The 20,576-nt window shown below is 43.1% G+C and overlaps 1 protein-coding gene across 1 annotated transcript in view; it reads right to left on the reverse strand.

Moving 5' to 3' along the window:
* The window catches only part of LOC118088691 (copine-5), a 122,425-nt gene that overhangs the window by 79,619 nt on the left and 22,230 nt on the right, over positions 1-20,576 (reverse strand). Inside the window, exons 2-3 of the mRNA XM_060276994.1 lie at positions 9,315-9,355; positions 7,770-7,816 (exon numbers count right to left, since the gene is read on the reverse strand). Of these exons, the coding sequence (XP_060132977.1) occupies positions 7,770-7,816; positions 9,315-9,355 (88 nt within the window). The remainder of the gene's footprint in view (positions 1-7,769; positions 7,817-9,314; positions 9,356-20,576) is intronic.

Raw genomic sequence — 20,576 nt, forward strand, 5'->3', positions numbered from 1 at the left:
GGATAGGTAGGAGCTGGGGAATGCAAGCCTTGCAGCTGTACAGCAGTGGAGATACAATACAGGAGGCCAAAGATAGCCTCAAATATTACCTCCAGATATGGGGCAGTGCTTTAGAGAACAATTATCTGTGATGAGTTGCAATATTAACCACCACTTCATTGTGCTAATTTGTGTCCATTGTGCAATAACACAGAATGCCATAAAGTGTTTTGAGAAGCAGCAGATGAGTTGATAGGCAGGGGGCCTGTTTTTAATAATTAAAGTCAACTCTGGACTTAAAGGTTATTTCACACCGAGGGGACTTTGAACCTCGACAGAATCGTGGAATGAACCAGGTCCCCAGCTTAGACGAGAAATCAAGGCAGCTCAGTCTAAACAAGCAAACAAATGTCAACATCATCCAATGGAACAATGTATATTTTATGACTCAAAAAGTGTAAGAGTGAGCCCAAGGGAAATACCAATATGGAAATACCAACATGGTTTTAATAAGAGTTGTTTCCCATGCTTCAACTCACATGCTTTTGATTGGCTTATACAGGCAGTAGAATCAAGAGGAAACTCTATGTCTGGATGGTAGAACATTAGTTGGCATGTCAGGATTCGAAATCCAAATGCTCTCCTGCCATACACACACACCTGAAAGCAGAGAAGTCTAGTCTTTTCCCTGGTAGAAGTGGCCAAGAGAAGTCTAGTCTTTTCCCTGGTAAGCTGTTTTCCTATGGCAGTAAACCTCCTCCCTGCAGGAAGCATCACACTATAGCCTTAATGGCCCCTCCAGGCTTATGGGGGTTTTTTTGGGGGGGGGCACATCCTACAACATGTCTCTGATGCAATAATGGAGCATTAGTGCTGCATTCACTTGAGTTTGCATTTAAAGGGAAGGCATACTTTCCAAAACAATGCAAGGGTTGAAATACAGCCATCCTTTGAAATTCACACTTCTCTGAATTTTGCGAGGCAGTTATCCAACCAAGCAATACAGTATGTAGAAAAATGCACATACTAGTGTAAAGTGTCCATAAAAATGCATATATTAGTCAGGGGGATATATGCATATATCAGGCAAAATTGAGCATATTAGGAGAAATTTCCACTAAAATGCTAATGAATTTAATGAAGACTAGAAAAAGAAAAAGAAATCGCAAACTCAAACTCAAACAAGCAAAGAAGAATTGTGCACCCCACACAAGTCATTACAGCAGCACAGTCAAACATCTTCTCATGGGAAATTATACAAACTTCCAGGCAATTTCCCCACTCAGCCCCCTGCAGCTTCAGGAGAGAGAGAGAAAAAATACATCAATTAAAGAATACTTTCATGATTTAATTTTGTAATTTCTTATATATAAAAACTAAATAATTAAAAGTGACATTTTCTAGTTTGCTTGTCATTCTTTTCTTTTCCTTTTCCCTTCAAGTTGCATGAATGCCTAAGCTGCAGTCCTACCAGGGAATAAGTCTCATTGAATTCAATGGGACTTCTGAGTAGAAATCAATACACTTGCATTCTAAATATCTATATAGAATGTTACCTAGGTGCTCAAGGCACTTTGAGCACATTCCATCAGCAATCCTCCCAGCAATGCAGTAAAACAGGCCAATATTATTATCCTCATATTGCTGACGGGTTGGAGGGGAGTGAGACTTGAAAGGTGGTGACTTGCTGTGCCCACCCAGGGAATTCATGACTGCAGTGGGATTTGCACCAATGACTTCTTGGTGCGCAACTCTGTTAATTACTACAGGAGCTCTCGATAAGCCTCCCTCTCTTCACTTTCGCAAACAACAGCTCATGGTGTTGATTCAGCAATTATGCAGCTCACAACACTGATTTGGGCACCATCTTCAGAGAGATGCCAAACCTCTTCCTTTTTAGTTTAGGAGCAATACCATGGACAGCATCACAAAGAGCTAATTTGGGCTCCCCATTTTACTACTTGCCCAATATTCTCTAAACAGAGCTCCTGATCCAAAGTACTAACAGTTAGGATTGAACGACTGCTTAGAAATCTGAGAATTCCCTCGATATTAATAAAATAAAATAAGATTTGGGGGAGCGATACAGGGACCAGGTGACTTGTGTGCCTGCTTAGTCTGCTGTCCAAACGCTCACTCTTGAGAGGCAACATCAAAGTCCCTTCTTGGGGCCGTTTATCTTACAATTCCCCTCCCAGAGCTACCATTCCTAGAGTGCTTTAACAATCAGTCCCTCTTCCCAGGTAGTTCCTGGGAAACAGATAAAACTTAATGTTGTGGTGCTCATATGGTCAAACCAGACTTTACAGAACAGCAACTTTCTCTCCCCACTATACACCTTCACTGAATGGGGTCATGTGACTCTCGCTCTCACATAAGTTCACGTCAGAGTGGATAGACTTCGAACAAAGCATCAAAATCAACCAATTGCTTCCAGTTTGCAATGGCGTGCTTAATGTTCATCTGCTCTCAGCTCAGTACATGCTGGTAGTGGAGAAGAAGTCCCCTCAATAATTTCAAAAATGATCGTCACACAAACACCCTCTGTAATTCAAGCACTGACTCTGTGGAGAGGAGTATACTTTCAGCAGCAGCCTTATGCATGTAACTGCTCTGGAATGGAATTTTCAAGCACTGGTAGTGTGATAAAAGTGGCAATATATGACAAACAATAACTGTCTTTTACAGACTAGAAAAAGAAGAAGAAAAAGAGTTTGGATTTGATATCCCGCTTTATCACTACCCAAAGGAGTCTCAAAGCAGCTAACATTCTCCTTTCCCTTCCTCCCCCACAACAAACACTCTGTGAGGTGAGTGGGGCTGAGAGACTTCAAAGAAGTGTGACTAGCCCAAGGTCACCCAGCAGCTGCAAGTGGAGGAGGGGAAACGCGAACCCGGTTCCCCAGATTATGAGTCTACCGCTCTTAACCACTACACCACACCAGAGACACTCAAGTCTGAAGAAGGAGGGGGGTGGAATCCTCCAAATGCAAGTAAATATAAGAAAGAATTGGATTTTATCATTCCTTTTTTTTCCCTTTTCCAAGTTTCCCTTTCCCTGGGGTGTCAAATTGAATGGGTTTGAATTTTATGCTGAGACAAGTAAACCAACTTAAAGCCTCCTACAATTAAACCAGTCTAGCAATCTTTCCCATGTCTGCTCATTGATGTCATCCCACACTGCTTTATGCATATTCAAATGTTTGAATAATTATGTTCCACACTCAGGGGATTGCTGTGGAGAAGGCCCTTGTTTCCGCCCAGCATGCCTTAGTCAACGCAGGCAGGAGGGCCTCTTCTCCAACTGAGCGCATGGGGTGTGTAAGAAGGCTATACAGGAGATGCCTTGCCCCTGATCTTCCACTGTCCAGCAATAGAAAATTCTCCAAAGGAGACAAACACCAACAGCCTATAGAGCATGGATCGCCAAAGCGGCTCCCCCAGGTGTTGCTGGGACACCCATCATCCCTGACGGCTGGTTATGTTGGTCGGGACTAATGGCAGATGGAGCGAAACAACATCTTCAGGGCACCAGTTGCTACACCTTCTATACTGCACCTCTCCCAAGATCTCTGCACAAACCTCCCTGCACACAATCGTGGCTCACAGCATGGATACAAAGCTGCCCTGCCCTGAGACCAGCTGACCCCTTACTAAGCAGGCGCCCGGCAGGAGCTGAGAAGTTAATCGTGGAGAAACAACTGCCAAGCTCCTCTTACAACAGCAGCTCAGCCAGTAAGTATTGTGAGAATGTCCTATGAACCTTCCTTTAGTAGGTTCTGCAGTATTACAAATAAATGAGGATCTTGTCTGTATCGTAAATGCAGACAGGCAGGACAGCACTCTGCAGCTGCATTTCAAAGGATCCTTTTTTAACAGATGTGGCAGCTTTTGGTATGAGGGGTCCTACTGCATGCATGCAGATGTGCGGAAGGGAATGTCCATGTGTGATAACTATGCGTGCTACTAAACTAGGGAGCAAACAAGGTTAGAAGAGCCTGAGCTATATTGCCAAGAACGTATCACAATATTGACTCCTCCTTGTATGTATACTTCTCATTTTGTTTGCACCTAAATATTTGCATGTGTTGCTGGGTACACTCAATTAGGACTTGGCTGCCTAAAACTAATTGCTAATATCTTCTTGCCAAGAATAATTGTGTTTTTTCCAAGAAATGACTTCTGCATATTGGCAGCACAGCTATCCCTAGATGCTACACCACCCTGGGTAGGCAACCGTTGACTTCAGGCATTGGCTAGATGGGATTCTGCTCCACAGCTTTATTTACCTGGTGATTTATGAGCTTTGAGCCCAAGTAGCAGCTCCATAACGCCTGACCTCAGGCAGTCCTTCCATTGGCCTGCTGTAGCTTCTCAGTCTTTTTAGTGCACTGGATTAAGCTGAGGAAAGTAGCTTATTACAGAGAGGAGACTAAATGCAATTTGGTATATCCTGCAAGCTCTAAGCAAGCACCCACTGAGCTGACTGAGGGCAGAGTGGTATTAGTGTGGCAATACCTTATTCACCCGAATGGAACAGCCTCCACTGTGATAGGCCCAGCATGCCCCTTAAAATTTTAGTTTTCCCTTCCCTTATCCCCTGATATTTTTTTTCTCCCAGTAGAGAAGCCTCTCTGAGGATTTTCCAGCTCAGCTGTACTTTTTGCTACATATCTTTGAGCTCTGTCTTTTCCCACTGCTAGAGATATGCATTGTGGTTTGCTGGTATAATCTAATTTCTAGTTTGGGTTTCTCAAGACTTGTATAACTTCCTAAAAACACACACAAAGAGAGAGAGAGAGAGAGAGAGAGAGTAAATGACAAACCAAAACCACATTTGTTCATTCAACAGTCAACAATTAAAGTGCATATTAATATAAAATGTACCTTCTTATTTTATAAGCATAAATATATCTCTGAATCATCCGCCTTAATCAAAATCTGAAAATGGAATTAAGCTTAACCATGTGTAATTTATTGCAATCTTCTCTAATGAAAGTTGTGATTATAAAAGATAACTGAGGGGGACATGAATGCTTTAAATTAGGATTAATTAGGTTTTTGTCAGCATTGTACAAAATTAGGACATGATTGCACCTTCAACCTTCCGCAGGCAGAGCTACACATGAGGGGTGGGGTGGGGGACTAGTATAAAGGTCAATGGATCTCTTTTTATTCTCCCCCCATCACTGGCCAGTCCTTGGCTGGACTCACACACACAATGAGGCATTGATACACCATGGTAACCTACAGAAGGCTAGATGCATATATGGCTATCATTTTGATATATGTAAAATGTGTATGTATGAAGGCACACATGAATGTGGATGTGTGTTTATTTGTGTATGTATATATGGGGTCTCCTCCATATATGCTGGAGGAGACTCTTGAGAGTCCCATGGACTGCAAGAAGATCAAACCTATCCATTCTGAAGGAAATCAGCCCTGAGTGCTCCCTGGAAGGACAGATTGTGAAGCTGAGGCTCCAATACTTTGGCCACCTCATGAGAAGAGAAGACTCCCTTGGAAAAGACCCTGATGTTGGGAAAGATTGAGGGCACAAGGAGAAGGGGACAACAGAGGACGAGATGGTTGGACAGTGTTCTCGAAGCTACGAACATGAGTTTGACCAAACTGCGAGAGGCAGTGCAAGACAGGAGTGCCTGGCGTGCTATGGTCCATGGGGTCACGAAGAGTCGGACACGACTAAACGACTAGACAACAACAATATATGGGGTGGGGTGGGGAGAGAGTGAGAGAGATGCATATCATATAAATATATCAAAATAATCTCCATATACCGGTATGCACCCAAGATCTCAAGGTGATGCATATTGGGGAAAAATAAGAAAATAATATACAACTGCATGAAATCAGAGACTAAAAGTGGTTATATAAAAAGAAAAGCAATTTAAAACATCCAGTCATCCCCACAAAGATTAATATAGTCAATCACTATTAAAACAACCATCAGCAAAAGCCAGTGAAGAGGATACAAATCAGCAACCAATTGCTCAGTGAGATACCACTGATGCCAGGCGGGCCTTCCTGGAAACAGTATCCCTTCAGTCTGGGGCTACTGCTGAAAAGGCCATATCTCTTGTAATAGCGCCCCCCCCTCATACTTCTATAAGACGAGACCGTCCAAGGAGGGCCTCAGATGCTGACTTATGGGTTTGGTTAGGTTCATGCTGGAAGAGTTGTTTGTAAAGTACTGGGATCCTCAACCATATATGGCTTTTTATGTCGAAAGCAGCACTTCACAGTAGACCTGAAAACATACCAGAAGCCCGCGCAGCCAGAATAGAATTGTTGTTATATGATTGAACCCTCAGTCTGAGCACAAAATTGTGTTGCAGCTGCAGTTTCCAAACCATCTTCAAAGGCAGTCCCCAAAATAAAGAGTAATTTAACCATGAGGATACTAGGGCATGTACTACTAAAGACAGGTTACCAGCATCCAGATAAGGGCGCCTCCACTCCAGTGACCATAATAGATCCAAAAGTGCCCCCAAGCTATGAACCTCCTCCATCAGTGGGAGTGAGACCCCCACCCAGAGCTGGTAGAATGCCACTTACCCAGACAGCAGAACTGCCCACTAACAGTATCTCTGCCTTATTTGGATTGAGCTTCAGTTTACTGGCTCTCATCCAGTCCATTATCTCAGGCAGGCACCAGTTCAGTGCAACCACCAAAACAGCTGCTGGCAACGAAAAGGAGAAGCAGAGCTGCGTGCCACCAGCATATTGATGACAATGCACTCCAAAACTCTGGGTGACCCCACTCCATGGTTCCATGCAGATGTTCAATAGCAAGGGGCTGAATAATATTCCTCCAGCACTGCTTTATGGAGTCACCCATCTAAGAGGTGCCAGAATAATCACAAAGCAGTACCACCCACCTCCAATATAACCGCTTCAGAAGGATACTATGGTTAATAGCATCGAAAGTCCCCAAGAAATAAAGGAGAATCAACAGCAAGCTCTCCCATAAGCTAGCTGGGATGAGAGGAAGAGGGGAATAGTTCATCAAGCATCTTTAAGGGCTTGAAACTTGCTCAGTTACACTAAGTGGATAATGCTGGCAGAATAGAGTTGCTATCTCATGCACTCACATCAGCCAAGTCAACGGCCCAATAACTATAGCAGGATGTGCTTGTAAGGGTACTCAGGAAGCAAGCTGTATTCATTTGCCTTTTATTTTTATCTCTCTCTGGCTTTTGGCTACTTGTTGTTTGCAGCCATCAAAGGCTCCACTTACAGTATATGCTCACAGCAACCTGGATAGCACAGCATCCTCGAAAGCTCAGTTGGTTAGAGTTGGAATGTCACCTGCACCACACATACTAATAATATACGATATCTATGTTGCTGTGTGCTGCTCTGGTTCTCCAGAAGCAGCTTTGTCATGCTGGCCACGTGACCTGGAAGCTGTATGCCAGCGCCCTCGGCCAGTAACACGAGATGAGCGCAGCAACCCCAGAGTCAGTCACGACTGGACCTAATGGTCAGGTGTCCCTTTACCTTCATACAGACCCTTAGTGGTCTTCCATGTCATAAAGGGGATAGTTGTGCAGGTAGTAATATGGGCCGGCCTCACCAAGCCTGCATTTCAGAAGATGAAGCATAAAGGGGAGAAAATTGAGGTACAAAGCAGGGTAATCATTTGCAAATCCTGCCCAAGGCATCAGAGGCAGAAAAGTGGAATTAAATGCAGATTTTGATCACCCAACATCTTCCTAAGACCAGACCTGTTCCAGTCAAAAATGAAAATAAATGCAGATACATACCTCTCTCCACTGCTTGGTCTCTATGCCCTGAGTATACAGCACACACACTGCAAAGGGAAAACAGCTCAGCTCAGTCACTGGCAGAGTGAAGGCAGTGGTATCATACAGCATAGTCTGTGTTACCCAAAGCTTCTGCAAAAACAGGAACCCAGCAAACTTAACTATACCCTGATTCCCCATTGGTGATGGGGAGGGGGATCCCAAAGCTTTGACAGTTGGGATCTGTTATCTCTCTTTCCCCCCTTTCTACCACATTGACAACTGTGTAGAAAACCAGCACCAATGCATTTTTCTGCACAACGGATAGCATTGTGCACAAAAAAACCTATCAGAGTCAAAAAGACAAAAGCAGGTTCACTCGGTTCTAGACATGGGGCTGTATCCAATGATGCCCTTTGCAGTGATGGAAGATCCAGTGTAGGGTTTCGTCCGTGGAACAGTGAGGGGGGCACTTTTTGTTGGTCTCCCTTTCCCCCTGTGATATCCCCACGTAACCCCAAAATCTGCTGGATGGGAGAGGGTGGGGGGGATCAGTGAAAACTGCTTCACTCCCCCGGTCTGCTGATGAAAGATACTTTCGTTAGCCTAAGGCGCTAATTAAATATGACCCATGGTATGTGGACAGGTGGAAGCTGATTTCTGTAGAACCAGCCCAAGGTTCTACCCATCTGAAAGGGTGGATCATCTCTCCCCTCAACCATTTTTCACCCTCTGGCTCACGGATTTGCTTGTTTTTAGAGGCCCATCAGAAAGCAGCCTCAACATTCTATTATGGCAAATGCAAACACTTTTTCTCACAGTCTCTCATGGTCTAGCAAAGGAACTATAGAAATCAAAACTAGATCTTAAGGGTGTCTGTTTAAATTAGCCAATAATGATACCTTCATTAATGTATTTGGCTCCCTTTCAAATACTCCCCATTAGCAAAAGCATGGTGGAGATGTAGAGAAGATTAATGAGGTTTTAATGAAGAGCTGCTGCGAAGGCACCAGCACACTGGCTGGCAGCAAAGGCTGCTGCCCCGCCAAGATTTGATCAGGATCTGTTGCCTGTCCTCCTTCATCTGGGTGAGCTGCTAAGGATGCTGTCTATGTTCCCCTAAGGGACATCTCAAAGAAAATGGCATTTTGCAAGTGGAGCCACCAACCAAAGTGGAGTGCTCCTCTTTAAGGTTCTAGACAGACAGCCATGTTGCCAACCAGGAGTCAATGAATCCAGAACACCATCCAGCAACTTCAACTGATGTCAATGGAAGAACTAAATTTATGTCACAGAGGTTAAAATCAATGGGATTTAAACTACTTAATCTTGTTCATCATGCCCAAAGGGGGTGGTCTTTTATTCATTCATTTAAAGCATTTATAAACTTTTTTAAAAAAAGGTAATCTCTAAGCATGGGAAGGGGGGGAAATCTAAGCACTGTTAGAATCCATGCATTTGAAATGCAATGCATGGATTCTACAAGAACCTCTGTCAGCTAATCACAGAAGCCCTGTAGCCAAACTATATTACAAAGCAGTGAACCTATATAGAAAATGTACATACATGGGTCAGATTTGGAGAAAGTATCCTTATCCAGAAGATTTCTGAAATGAAAAAAGAGAGAGAAAGAATTACACAATTTCCAGTACACAGCAAAACTAATAATAATAATAATAATAATAATAATAATAATAATCCAATTCAATTTAGCCCAAACAACAGAAGCCTTTCTACTTAGAATAGCCTAGTGGCCAGCCTGGGTGGGAGACACCAATCCAAAATCTGACAATACTGTCAGATGCTTTGACACACCACATAAGTGGTGTGACTTAGTTCAGCACACATTGCTGAGGGTGCCTGGTTGTAGTTCCTAGCAGAAGGCAACACTATATATATATAAAATATTTATGTATTTCCTTTTTCTCATAACAAATATCCAATATCAATAACATTCATTTTTCAGTTTCCCCCCTCTCTGTTGACTTCCCTCAGCTTCCATTTCTGGTTTGTTACATCAAATGTTACATTCTGTTATATATAATAATGATTTATCAACTTATATAATCTTCTTGTTCTTTGTAATTAAAGTTGTGAATGTTTATTTAAATCCTGCCAATGAGTCCATTTTTTTTGTTTCTGTAAATATGTTGTAAAAGGTTCCCATTCTTTTCCAAAATCGCTATTGTCCTTTTTACGCTTTGCTAACTCTGCATAATTCATCAGTTTTTCTTGCCATTGTTCTTTAAATGGTATTTCTCTGGTCTTCCAATTTTGCGCTATTAGAATTCTTGCTGCTGTTGTAGCATACATGAACAATGTCTGTTTTTCTTTAAGAATATCTTGTACTAGAATACCTAACAAAAAAGCTTCTGGCTTTTTAACAAACGTTACTTTAACCTTTTTTCAATTCATTATAAATCATTTCCCAAAATTTCTTAATAATCTTACAATTCCACCACATATGATAAAATGTGCCTTCCCCTTCTTTGCATCTCCAGCAATTCTTTTGTTCTGTTTTATACATTTTTTGCCAATTTATTTGGTGTGACATACCACCTATACATCATCTTCATATAATTCTATTTCAGCAATATACAGTCCATAAATTTTAAATTCACTTTCCAAAGCCTTATCCAATCTTCAAATTGTATATTATGACCTATGTCCTGTGCCCACTTAATCATTAGCGATTTAACTTCTTTGTCTTTAGTTTCCCATTCCAAAAGTATATTATAGGCCTTCTTCAACAGTTTGGAATTATTGTCTATAATATCCCTTTGGAATTCGGAAGCTGTGTAAGTAAATCCTCTCTTATTGTCTTGTTTAAAGATTTTGTTTAGTTGCTTGTGATGCAACCAACTCTGAAGATATTCCTTTATCTCATCAAAGTCTTTAAGTTTTAATTTTCCTTCTTGCTTGGTTAACAGATCTCTGTATGTTGGCCATATTCCTTTCTTTGTTGACGTTTCGGATGATAATGCTTCACTATATTCTAAACCAACAGCATCCAAGTGTGTGTTTCCTTTCCACAGAACTCAACCTTTCCAATGCAGGCAGTGGCCCATATTATCTCTTGGTATAAATATGATGATCTACATCAGGGTAGTCAATGTGGCACCTTCTAGATATGGTAGACCTCAACTCCCATCATCTTTGACTATTGGCAGCGCTGGTTGTGATTGATGGGAGAGGTTGTCTACAATAGTTGGAGGGCGCCACATTGGTTATCCCTGAGCTATGTACATGACAAGTTATATCAGTGCAAATATGAAAGAATGGAACTGGAGGGGCTTCAGCAAACCTCAACATATATATAACTAGCCGTTCAAGTAATCTAACAAACAAACAAACAAACAAACAAGCCCAATGGTTAAAATTAGAGTATAGTTTGCTATCATTATTCAAAATGGTGTCCAATGGTATCCACACGCAGACAAAAACCTGCTCCTTGATCTCAGAAAATATCACATAAAACTGAGTTACAATATCTTAATAAGTGTCCAAATGCACAGTAAACAACAACGTTCCAATATACAATAGTAGAACAGCAGTCTTCTACTTGGCATTGCTCAGGAATTCTAATAAACTAAAAAAAAATCAGTGCAGTTTTGAAAGGTTCAGTCCACCATCATGATTCAAGATGGTATCCAACTACATCCAAGCTTAGATGAAAACATTCTCCTTGATCTCATTGTGAAAAATTGCATGTCAAACTGACAAACAGCTTCAAAACGACTCTCTTGTAGTAGCAACCAGTTCTGTAGGCACATTCAAATAAGAGTTTCTTGCTCAGCTAAGTTGTTCCCAACTTTATGGAGGTCTAAGCCCCATTTGTGCATTTGTGATGAATGCATCTGGTCTTGACGTGGGGAGGGACACACACACAAGCCCGTCTCGACATTCCTGCACATTCCAGCTCCACTTCCTACATCCAGCACAAACATATCATGGGGAGATGCTAAGCACATCCAGGCAAATGTGCTTAGAATCCTCCCAACAGTTGGGGATCTTGTGTTATCAGGGTTCCTGATCAAAGGGCAGATTCTAAGCACGTTTACTCAAATGCACTGAATGTGGAAATGTCTGAAGTGGAGCCAGCACACACAGGAGAATTGGGGGCAAGGCTCCCATGTGTGCCCCCTCTCCCTCCCCCACTTTAAGCATACACATATTCACCCTGAATCCACAAAAAGGTTTCACAAAACAATTTATTCTGAATGTAGACAGAATGTTGATTTATTCTTAATGTAGACCAGAATGTTGGCATGTAAACACCTTGTCCTCCAAGGTATTGATTTATTTATATCAATTATCTTCCCCATTGAAGAGCAGCCACCTCCTGCACCCTGAGAGATTATGGAGTTTTTAGGACTTTTTCTAAAGATATAAGGGGGAATGAATGGTTGATAGCACAAAGGAACTAAATAAGGGCTCATATATTGGATTCACCTGCGAAAGTGTTTGTTCTGCATTATTGAGTCCATTCTTGAATTGCCTCCATCTGGGAATGTTATGGAGTGAAGACAATGCAAACAACAATTTTATGTTCTGTTGACTTCTTTTTGTAAATAAAGTATGGTCATAGTGGAGTTTTCTTTTTAGGAGCAATAACGATGTATCACAGAATAATTCCATACTGAAACTATTCCTGCCCTATGTAGACTGCACTTATGTGGAACTGAGATTGGTGCCGGCTGAGTGGTCTTCTGTGTAGATGGTGTGTGCAATTTGGACCATACTGAATGCATCATCGCTACATGTAAATAATGCCCTATCTACAAATGGACTCTTGTAATATGAACAGAGGGGAGGGGGGAAATGCTGCAAAAATAAGTTAAGAAATTTAAATTAAATTTAGATGAAACATTCGTTCCATGCCAGGTGGTGGATTACACTTTGTGTGTTCTATGAATAGGAAAGTTTGTCATACATTTTACTATAACAGGAATTTGTCTCAGGGTTTCTGATACCAGCACCCAATGTGTCTGAAAGTTTATAGCTTCAGTTCCTTCAAGATCACTTCCCTCCCTTTCCCCATTTGATTAATCCACAGTCCTCAAGATGACAAGATTCTGGGAGCTGTCCAGCACTTGTGGTGCTGAATGCAGTCAGAAAAGTCTGCACTTAAGATCACAGAACTGTACGGTTGGAAGGGACTACAAGGACCATCTAGTCCAATGCCCTGCGATGTAGGACTCTTTTTGCCCAATATGGAAATCGAACCCATGACCCTGAGATTAAGCATCTCCTGCTCTACCATCTGAGCTATCTCAGATGAGCTGCTACCATAAAAGTTAGTGGGATCTTTTGCTGACTTGGATGAACTTTGGATTGGGCCCTAATGGCAGAGAGTGTCAGCAATGAATAGCAGAGATAATGAAGGATTAGAAAGGGCTTAATAGCATTCCAGTTTCAGAGCCAGAACTTTTCTGAATGTTTCTTTCAATAGCTTATCTTCAAAGCACGCAAGAGCACCAATTAAATGTAAGGAGATATGCAGACTGAGTGCAGAGGGAGCTTGCTTTAACTCACTGGCATACTCATTCCAGGAAACAATATTTCATTGCTTTAGAGACAGGCTCAACTTCAGGGATTGCAGCAGGTCAGGCTGTTGCATTTGGGCAATGAAGAAAGTTGCTTTGAGTCAGCACAACCATGTAGTTCAGTAACAAGGGAGATATAAAGAAGCCATAGAATTGTTTTCTCTCGGTTGCTGTCAGTGAGCAGGTAAGATGTGTTTGTGGGATTGCAGAGGGCACTGAATATGTACCTGACTACAGCAAAACATGGAGAACCAAAAGCTGCAGTACAGGAAGCTACAGAGAGTACTAATTACTGAGTGAATCATCCACTGTAATTCTTTCTAAACACTCGGAAGATTTAGGGGCATCTTGAGAAGGATAATCTATCTCCTTGTCTTAGGAAGTGACAACCAGTGATTAAGAAAGCAGAAAAACTCTATTTGGACTGTTAACACTCATGGATAATGAAATCAGAGGGGCAGAGAAATTCTGGGGAAGCTGTCAGTTATTGTTGTAATTCCCTGGGCTGCAGGAGTGTAAAAGGAGGGTGGGACTGGAGGGCACGGCTGCACTAGCCTTTTCTTTTTGTGTGTGTGACACTTTCCTGGCACTTTTTGAAGTCCAATGCAGACAGCTGGTCCTACCTTGTACACTTTGTACACTTGTCCTCACGCAAAAATATGGATGTGAACTAAGTCTCCAAAGACGGAATATGCAGTCTCAAGTAATGCCCTGCCAGACTTGTTTCCACGCATGGGCTCTGGTTTGCAGCAAGTGGTGTTGAAGCACATAGTACTTTAGAAGTGATTTATAAATAGGAAAAGCAGAGTCTTCTTTTTGAAAAATGTGGAATCCATGAGCCTCTAGCTGTGATGCTGCAAGAAAGCTGTGGTTGAGAAGGATGTCCTGCCCTGCAGTGACAAGCTGCAATTGCTTGACAACGATGAGCAGAGATGGTAGAATTTGTGTGGGTGGCCACCGCAAATTACCTGAATGACCCGTTAAGCGTGAGAAGCATACAGAGAAAAAGAAACCCCCTCTTGTCCCAAATGAGACAGAATAACATGCAGGGAATTGGCTGCCTTACATGCGGCTCACCCTAACGCAGAAGAACAAGAAGTGAAGCAGAACTGAAAACAGAACAGTATGAGAGCAAGAGAAGGAACTGAAAAGAGAAGAAAACCAAAAGACCAGAAATTAGAAATATAATAATTCCAATCAAATGGGGACCATTTGTCCTTCAGACAGTAGCACTGGCCTTTCGATGCTACCTAAAATACCACTCTCCTCTCAGTATTGGTTTCCTCAGAGAGTTCTTGATACATCACCCTCTTCCCTCCCTCCATAGTTTCTCTCATTCCTGCAATAATAAACAGCCCATTGGGATAGAACAAAACCTCCTCCAGTCTCTCCATTCATTGAGCAGTTATGACTTTCTGCTGGAGGACATGGCTTGGATAACGATCCCGCCCCCGGCTCCCCCACAAAATAAAATAATACTCTATTGGCAGGCTAAGTCATACAAGGGCTGCCAAAAATACAAAAAAGATTCTCTGCACATGAACTAAGCAGATTGCAGCTGCATCACACTGCAAGGATGGGAAGGGAACCTAGTTCAGAGCTGATGAAGAAAAGCAGGAAGAGGAAGCAAGGAGAGTATGAGACAGGTCCACGGGGAAGCAGCAGAAAGGGTCAGAGAGTGAAGCTTCCAACCCCAAAGGGAAGACTTAAAATGTCTATTGAAGACAGGGCCGCCTCTAGGCCCGGGTCCGGGGTACCAGGGGCGCCGCTGAGGCCGCCCCAGGCACACCGGATGCCGCCTTAGGCACGCCTCTCAGCTGTTCAGGCCGCTCTCCGGAGGCATGCAGGCCTGGGGCTGCCTCCGCCGCGTGCAGGGGCGTCGCAACAGGGGACAGCCAGGCTGGATGGTGCAGGGCGCCCACCGGGAAACGGGGCGGGGGGGGGGGTGCCGGAGGGATCCATCACACCAGGGCACCAGGCATGCTTAAGACGGCCCTGATTGAAGGCTCTCAGTCCTGTCTACCCAGATATTTTGTGTTGTTGTTGTTTAGTCGTTTAGTCATGTCCAACTCTTCGTGACCCCAAGGACCAGAGCACGTCAGGCACTCCTTTCTTCAACTGCCTCCCGCAGCTTGGTCAAACTCATGTTCGTAGCTTTGAGAACACTGTCCAACCATCTCTCCCTCTGTCGTCCCCTTCTTCTTGTGCCCTCAATCTTTCCCAACATCAGGGTCTTTTCCAGGGAGTCTTCTCTTCTCATGAGGTGGCCAAAGTATTGGAGCCTCAGCTTCAGGATCTGTCCTTCCAGTGAACACTCAGGGCTAATTTCCTTCAGAATGGATAGGTTTGATCTTCTTGCAGTCCTTGGGACTCTCAAGAGTCTCCTCCAGCACCATAATTCAAAAGCACCAATTCTTTGGCGTTCAGCCTTCTTTATGCAGGTAGGTAGCCATGTTGGTCTGACGTAGTCGAAACAAAATAAAAAAAATTCCTTCCAGCAGCACCTTAGAGACCAACTAAGTTTGCCATTGGTATGAGCTTTTGTGTGCATGCACACTTCTTCAGATACCCTGCATTCTTCAGATACAGGTATCTGAAGAAGTGTGCATGCACACGAAAGCTCATACCAATGACAAACTTAGTTGGTTTCCAAGGTGCTGCTGGAAGGAATTTTTTTATTTTGTTTAGCATTCTTTATGGTCCAGCTCTCACTTCCATACATCACTACTGGGATCACTACTCCTTCATGGATCACTGCCTTGTGGCGAAGGGGCTTGAATAACTCAGAGAAGCTATGAGCTATGCCATGCAGGGCCACCCAAGACAGACAGGTCATAGTGGAGAGTTTTGACTAAACGTGATCCACCTGGAGCAGGAACCGGCAAGCCACTCCAGTATACCTGCCAAGAAAACTCCATGGACAAAGACAACAGACATATTTTGTGTTATACACCAGTAAAGACAACAATAGCATGTTGAAGGTCTGAATATTCAGTCCTCAAAGCTTTAGTGGAACTCCTTGGTTCACTGTCCCCACACTCACAAAAGTGTATAGCAAAACAAAACAACAACAAAGCCAGGCACTTTATAAATAATAATCTCTTTTGAGAGAACAGGAGACCTGTGAAGCTAGAGAAGCAAAAGGTCATGAGTGTGGGTGTATTGGGATCTAAGTGTGGAGAGATAAGGGAATCAAGGGCCTTGAGGGTTTTGAAGGGGATGGCGAGAAAGAAAGGGAAACTAAAAACCTCTACTTTTCTAAAGCATCAGGCCCAAATCAGGAAACCAAATTAAGACCCAACTAGATTCAGAGGGAGATTGTGAGGACTAAGGAAGGTTTCAAAGTACTCTGGGACCAGGACTTACAACTGGTGACTGGAGACAATCTCCAGAATAATGCCTCTGTGAAATCTGCTTCCACAAGAGTCAGAGGGAACTCTCCCCAAGTTGCTCTACATTGGCCCATCTAGTCCAGCATCCTGTTCTCACAGTGGCCACCAGAAAAGAAGAGAACAGGCAATCTTTGTTGGGTAGTGGTGGCTACAACTAATGTTCACAACGCCTTTCTGCCAGGAGTGTATCGTTGGTGAATGTTGTTAATGGGATATGGAAAATGAGAGTGAAACTGAATGTCAATGTAGTCTCTTCACTGCATCAACAAATAGGAGAAATGAGACAGCAATCAAAGTGCCATTTGTGAATAACAGCCCAACCCACCCACATTTCTCTCCCGGGTGGTTCTAGCACTCTGACAAAAGCTGTATGCTGACAGCTTCTCATATAGACAGACAGAAATGCAAACCAAAGGATGTCAATATCCTTCTCAGCTAGAGACTATAGATCTGGGTTGCTGAAAAGGCAACAGAGCCTAGTTTTTAGAACTTTATGATTACGGAATTATCTTTCGATCAGGTATTTGTGCATGTAACCCAAAATTGCTCATGAGAGAAACAATGAGCAAAAAGAAGTTGTGAGTTTTGGGGACATCAGCTTTCCAAGGATTCAAAGTCCACAGAAGCACAGTCATCCACAAAGCTTCATTGCTGAAGTCACTGGAGGAAGAAAATTTAGATGGTTAAGGCTAAGGATCCTGGCAATAGTGTACAGTGTAGTGTGACAGAGATGCTAACTTGGCCTCCTAACCTGACAGGCAAGTCACTGCTGCTTACCAGGATTAGACAGTGACTGGCATGGTGTGGTGCAAACACACCACAAGCAGAAATAGATTGACTCCACTGGTGCATTTGCCCTCACCACTGCCCTTCTCCTCCCAGAAGCAGCAACTCGTCTGCTGGGAGGTCAGGTAAGAGAGCCTTTGCCCCACTGCGCTGTCCAATACTGGAGCCTGGATGTCTCCTCTTGACACAACTAGGAAACACCTTTTGTTCACCCAAAACAATCCCAGTAGCAATCACAGGCTATGATGCTGCCACATATGTAAGCCAACACATGCCCCGTGGATTTTTGTAGATATCCAACCTTAAATTGATCAATTCACTTAATAAGCACACAGAGAACACAGCTGAGTTGTATCTGGGGGGTGGGAAGGCATAAATTTCAAAAAGGCACTAGTGCATAACAATTTTCATTCTTTAAACAAATAATGTGCAGGTCTGTACTGGATGTTCCCTAATTTCAATATTCACTTTGAAAGAAGCACATTTTGTTAGGGTTTTAGAGGCTGACGTGTATGTCATTTTTGTCACACTGTTAATGATGTAATTTATCATAATTATTTTAATGTTTCTGTTCATTATGCATTATGCTTTTATATTCCATTAGGATCATAAAATCGTAGAGTTGGAAGGGATCCCAGGGATCATCTGGTCCAACCCCTTGCAATGCAGGCATCTCAACTAAAGCATCCATGGCAGATGACCATCCAACCTCTGCTTAACAACCTCCAAGGAAGGAAAGTCCACCACTTTCTGAGGGAATCCAGTCCATTGTCAAACAGCTCTTACCATCAGAAAGTTATTCCTGAAGGTTATTCAGAATCTGTTTTCTTAAATCCATTGGCTCAGATCCCATCCTCCAGAGCAGGAGAAAACAAGCTTGCTCCATCTCCCATGTGACAGCCCTTTAGATGTTTGAAGATGACTCCTCTCAATCTCCTATTTTCCAGGCTAAACATATCCAACTCCCTCAACCATGGCTCCCTGTCTCCAGCACTGAAGTTGTAAACTTAATTTCTCAGATGAAACTAGGCAAAGCCGCAGGGCCTGATGCCATCCCGTCTGAACTAATTAAAGCCAAGCCAGACTGGTGGGCCCCAGTTCTAGCGGAACTATTCAGGGTGGTGGATAGAACTGGGATTATGCCCAATTCATGGCAGAAATCTATAATCATTCCAATCTTTAAGAAGGGGGATAAAAAGCTGCCGTCCAACTATCAACCAATAAGCCTATTGTCAAATATTGGGAAATTGTATGCAAAATATCTATTATCCAAATTAACCTGAATAACATCATAGGCCCAGAGCAGGCAGGGTTCAGGCCAGGGAAATCCACCCTACGTAACTGTATCGTGTTATGCCATCTAGCCGCCAAGTACACGAGGCACCATAAAGAAGGCTTATATGTGGCCTTTTTAGACCTTAAGGCTGTTTTTACTCAGTCGATAGGGGGATGTTATGGTCCAAACTGGAATCACTGGGCTTAGATCCTAGGTTACTTTTTTTGATCAAAAAGCTCTACTCAAATTAACCTGCCGTATAAGAATAATCCTAGGGGACGAGGTTTCAGACCCTGTTGTTATAAATCGAGGCGAGAAACAGGGCTGTGTACTCGCGCCCTCTCTTTTTAACCTTTTCTTAAATGACCTCGCCCCATTATTAAAACTTGTGGATGCGCACAGTCCAAAACTCAATGCATCCAAAATCCCAATCCTTCTATATGCAGATGATATGATCCTGCTCTCACGGACAAGAATTGGCTTAAAGCGTTTGCTAAATACCTGCATCGACTACTTGTCTAGAATGAAAATAAACATGAACTTCGACAAAACCAAAATAATGGTTTTCAGGAACTCTTGTAAGAGCTATAGTTGGGTTTTTGGTGGGAAACACATCCAACAGGTTCCCAAATTCAACTATCTGGGGATCACTTTCCATCACAGGCTTTGGTGGTCTTCGCACTGTGCAGCGGCAGTGAACGCCAGCAAGCTGTCTATGCAGGCCATAACGCGCTTCTTTGCAACAAAAGGTAACCAGCACATCCCTTCTGCCCTTAAGGCTTTTAATGCTAAAGTCAGAACTCAATTGCTCTATGGAATTCCAATCTGGATGTCAGGGTTCACCCAGTAAGTGGAGCGAGTGCAGGCAGCCTTTGTATTTAAGACTTTTGCTGTCCCACGCTGTGTACCTTATGCAGCCTTGTGCCTAGAGGGAGGCCAACACAAGCTTGAGACAGCTGCCTGGATGAGTTTTCTTTTATGTTGGCTAAACATATGCTTTTCAGCAGATAAAGATTCCTTACTTGGTGAAGTCCTGTCAGACCCTTTTCCCTCCCCAGGGTTACAAATGTTCTACACTAAGATACATCAACTGGGGCTCTCAGAGGACCTCCTAGGAGCTGTGGCTTTTCCAATTGCCAAAGCCATGTTAAAAACTAGGTTATGGGACATAGAGCGCCAGGAACTGACTTTAGCTGCGAGAAAAACATGTTCCCCTCTTTATCTCCAACTCTCTTGGGTGCAGGAATCTAATTCCAGCTATTTACAATTTCTGTTTAACCCACAAGAAAGAAGGGCTTTCTCGCTAGCTAGGTTCAACGCTAACCCTTCTCACCTCCTCTGGGGTAGGTTCGCAGGGACGGCAGAAGGAGACAGGATCTGCCCATGTGATGCCCATCTGGTTGAAACTTTAGCTCATATGGTCCTTAAATGCAAAATGTATGATGATATCCGCCAGCAATACCTGGACCAATTACGTATTCCAAAATGGAAACTGGAGATAGAGGTTATACGCTTCCTATTACAGGGGAGAGACCAGGAGTGTACGAAGACTGTAGCTAAGTTCCTCTATTTGATCTTTTGCTGCCGAGTACACTACAGGATCCTGCCCCCATTGGAGACCCACAGAGGTAAAATAGATTGCTGGCCTTCTCCCCCTTTTGGCAAGTGACTGTACTGATGAGTTGGCGACGTGATTGTACTGGACTATGTATTTTAAATGTTTGAAAATGATGCCAATAAAGGTTTTGATTGATTGATTGATTGAACTCCCTCAACCATAAGGCTAAGTTTCCAGACCCTTGATCACCTTGGTCACCCTCCTCTGCCA

Source organism: Zootoca vivipara, chromosome 7 (assembly GCF_963506605.1).
Source record: "Zootoca vivipara chromosome 7, rZooViv1.1, whole genome shotgun sequence".
Lineage (NCBI taxonomy): Eukaryota > Metazoa > Chordata > Lepidosauria > Squamata > Lacertidae > Zootoca > Zootoca vivipara.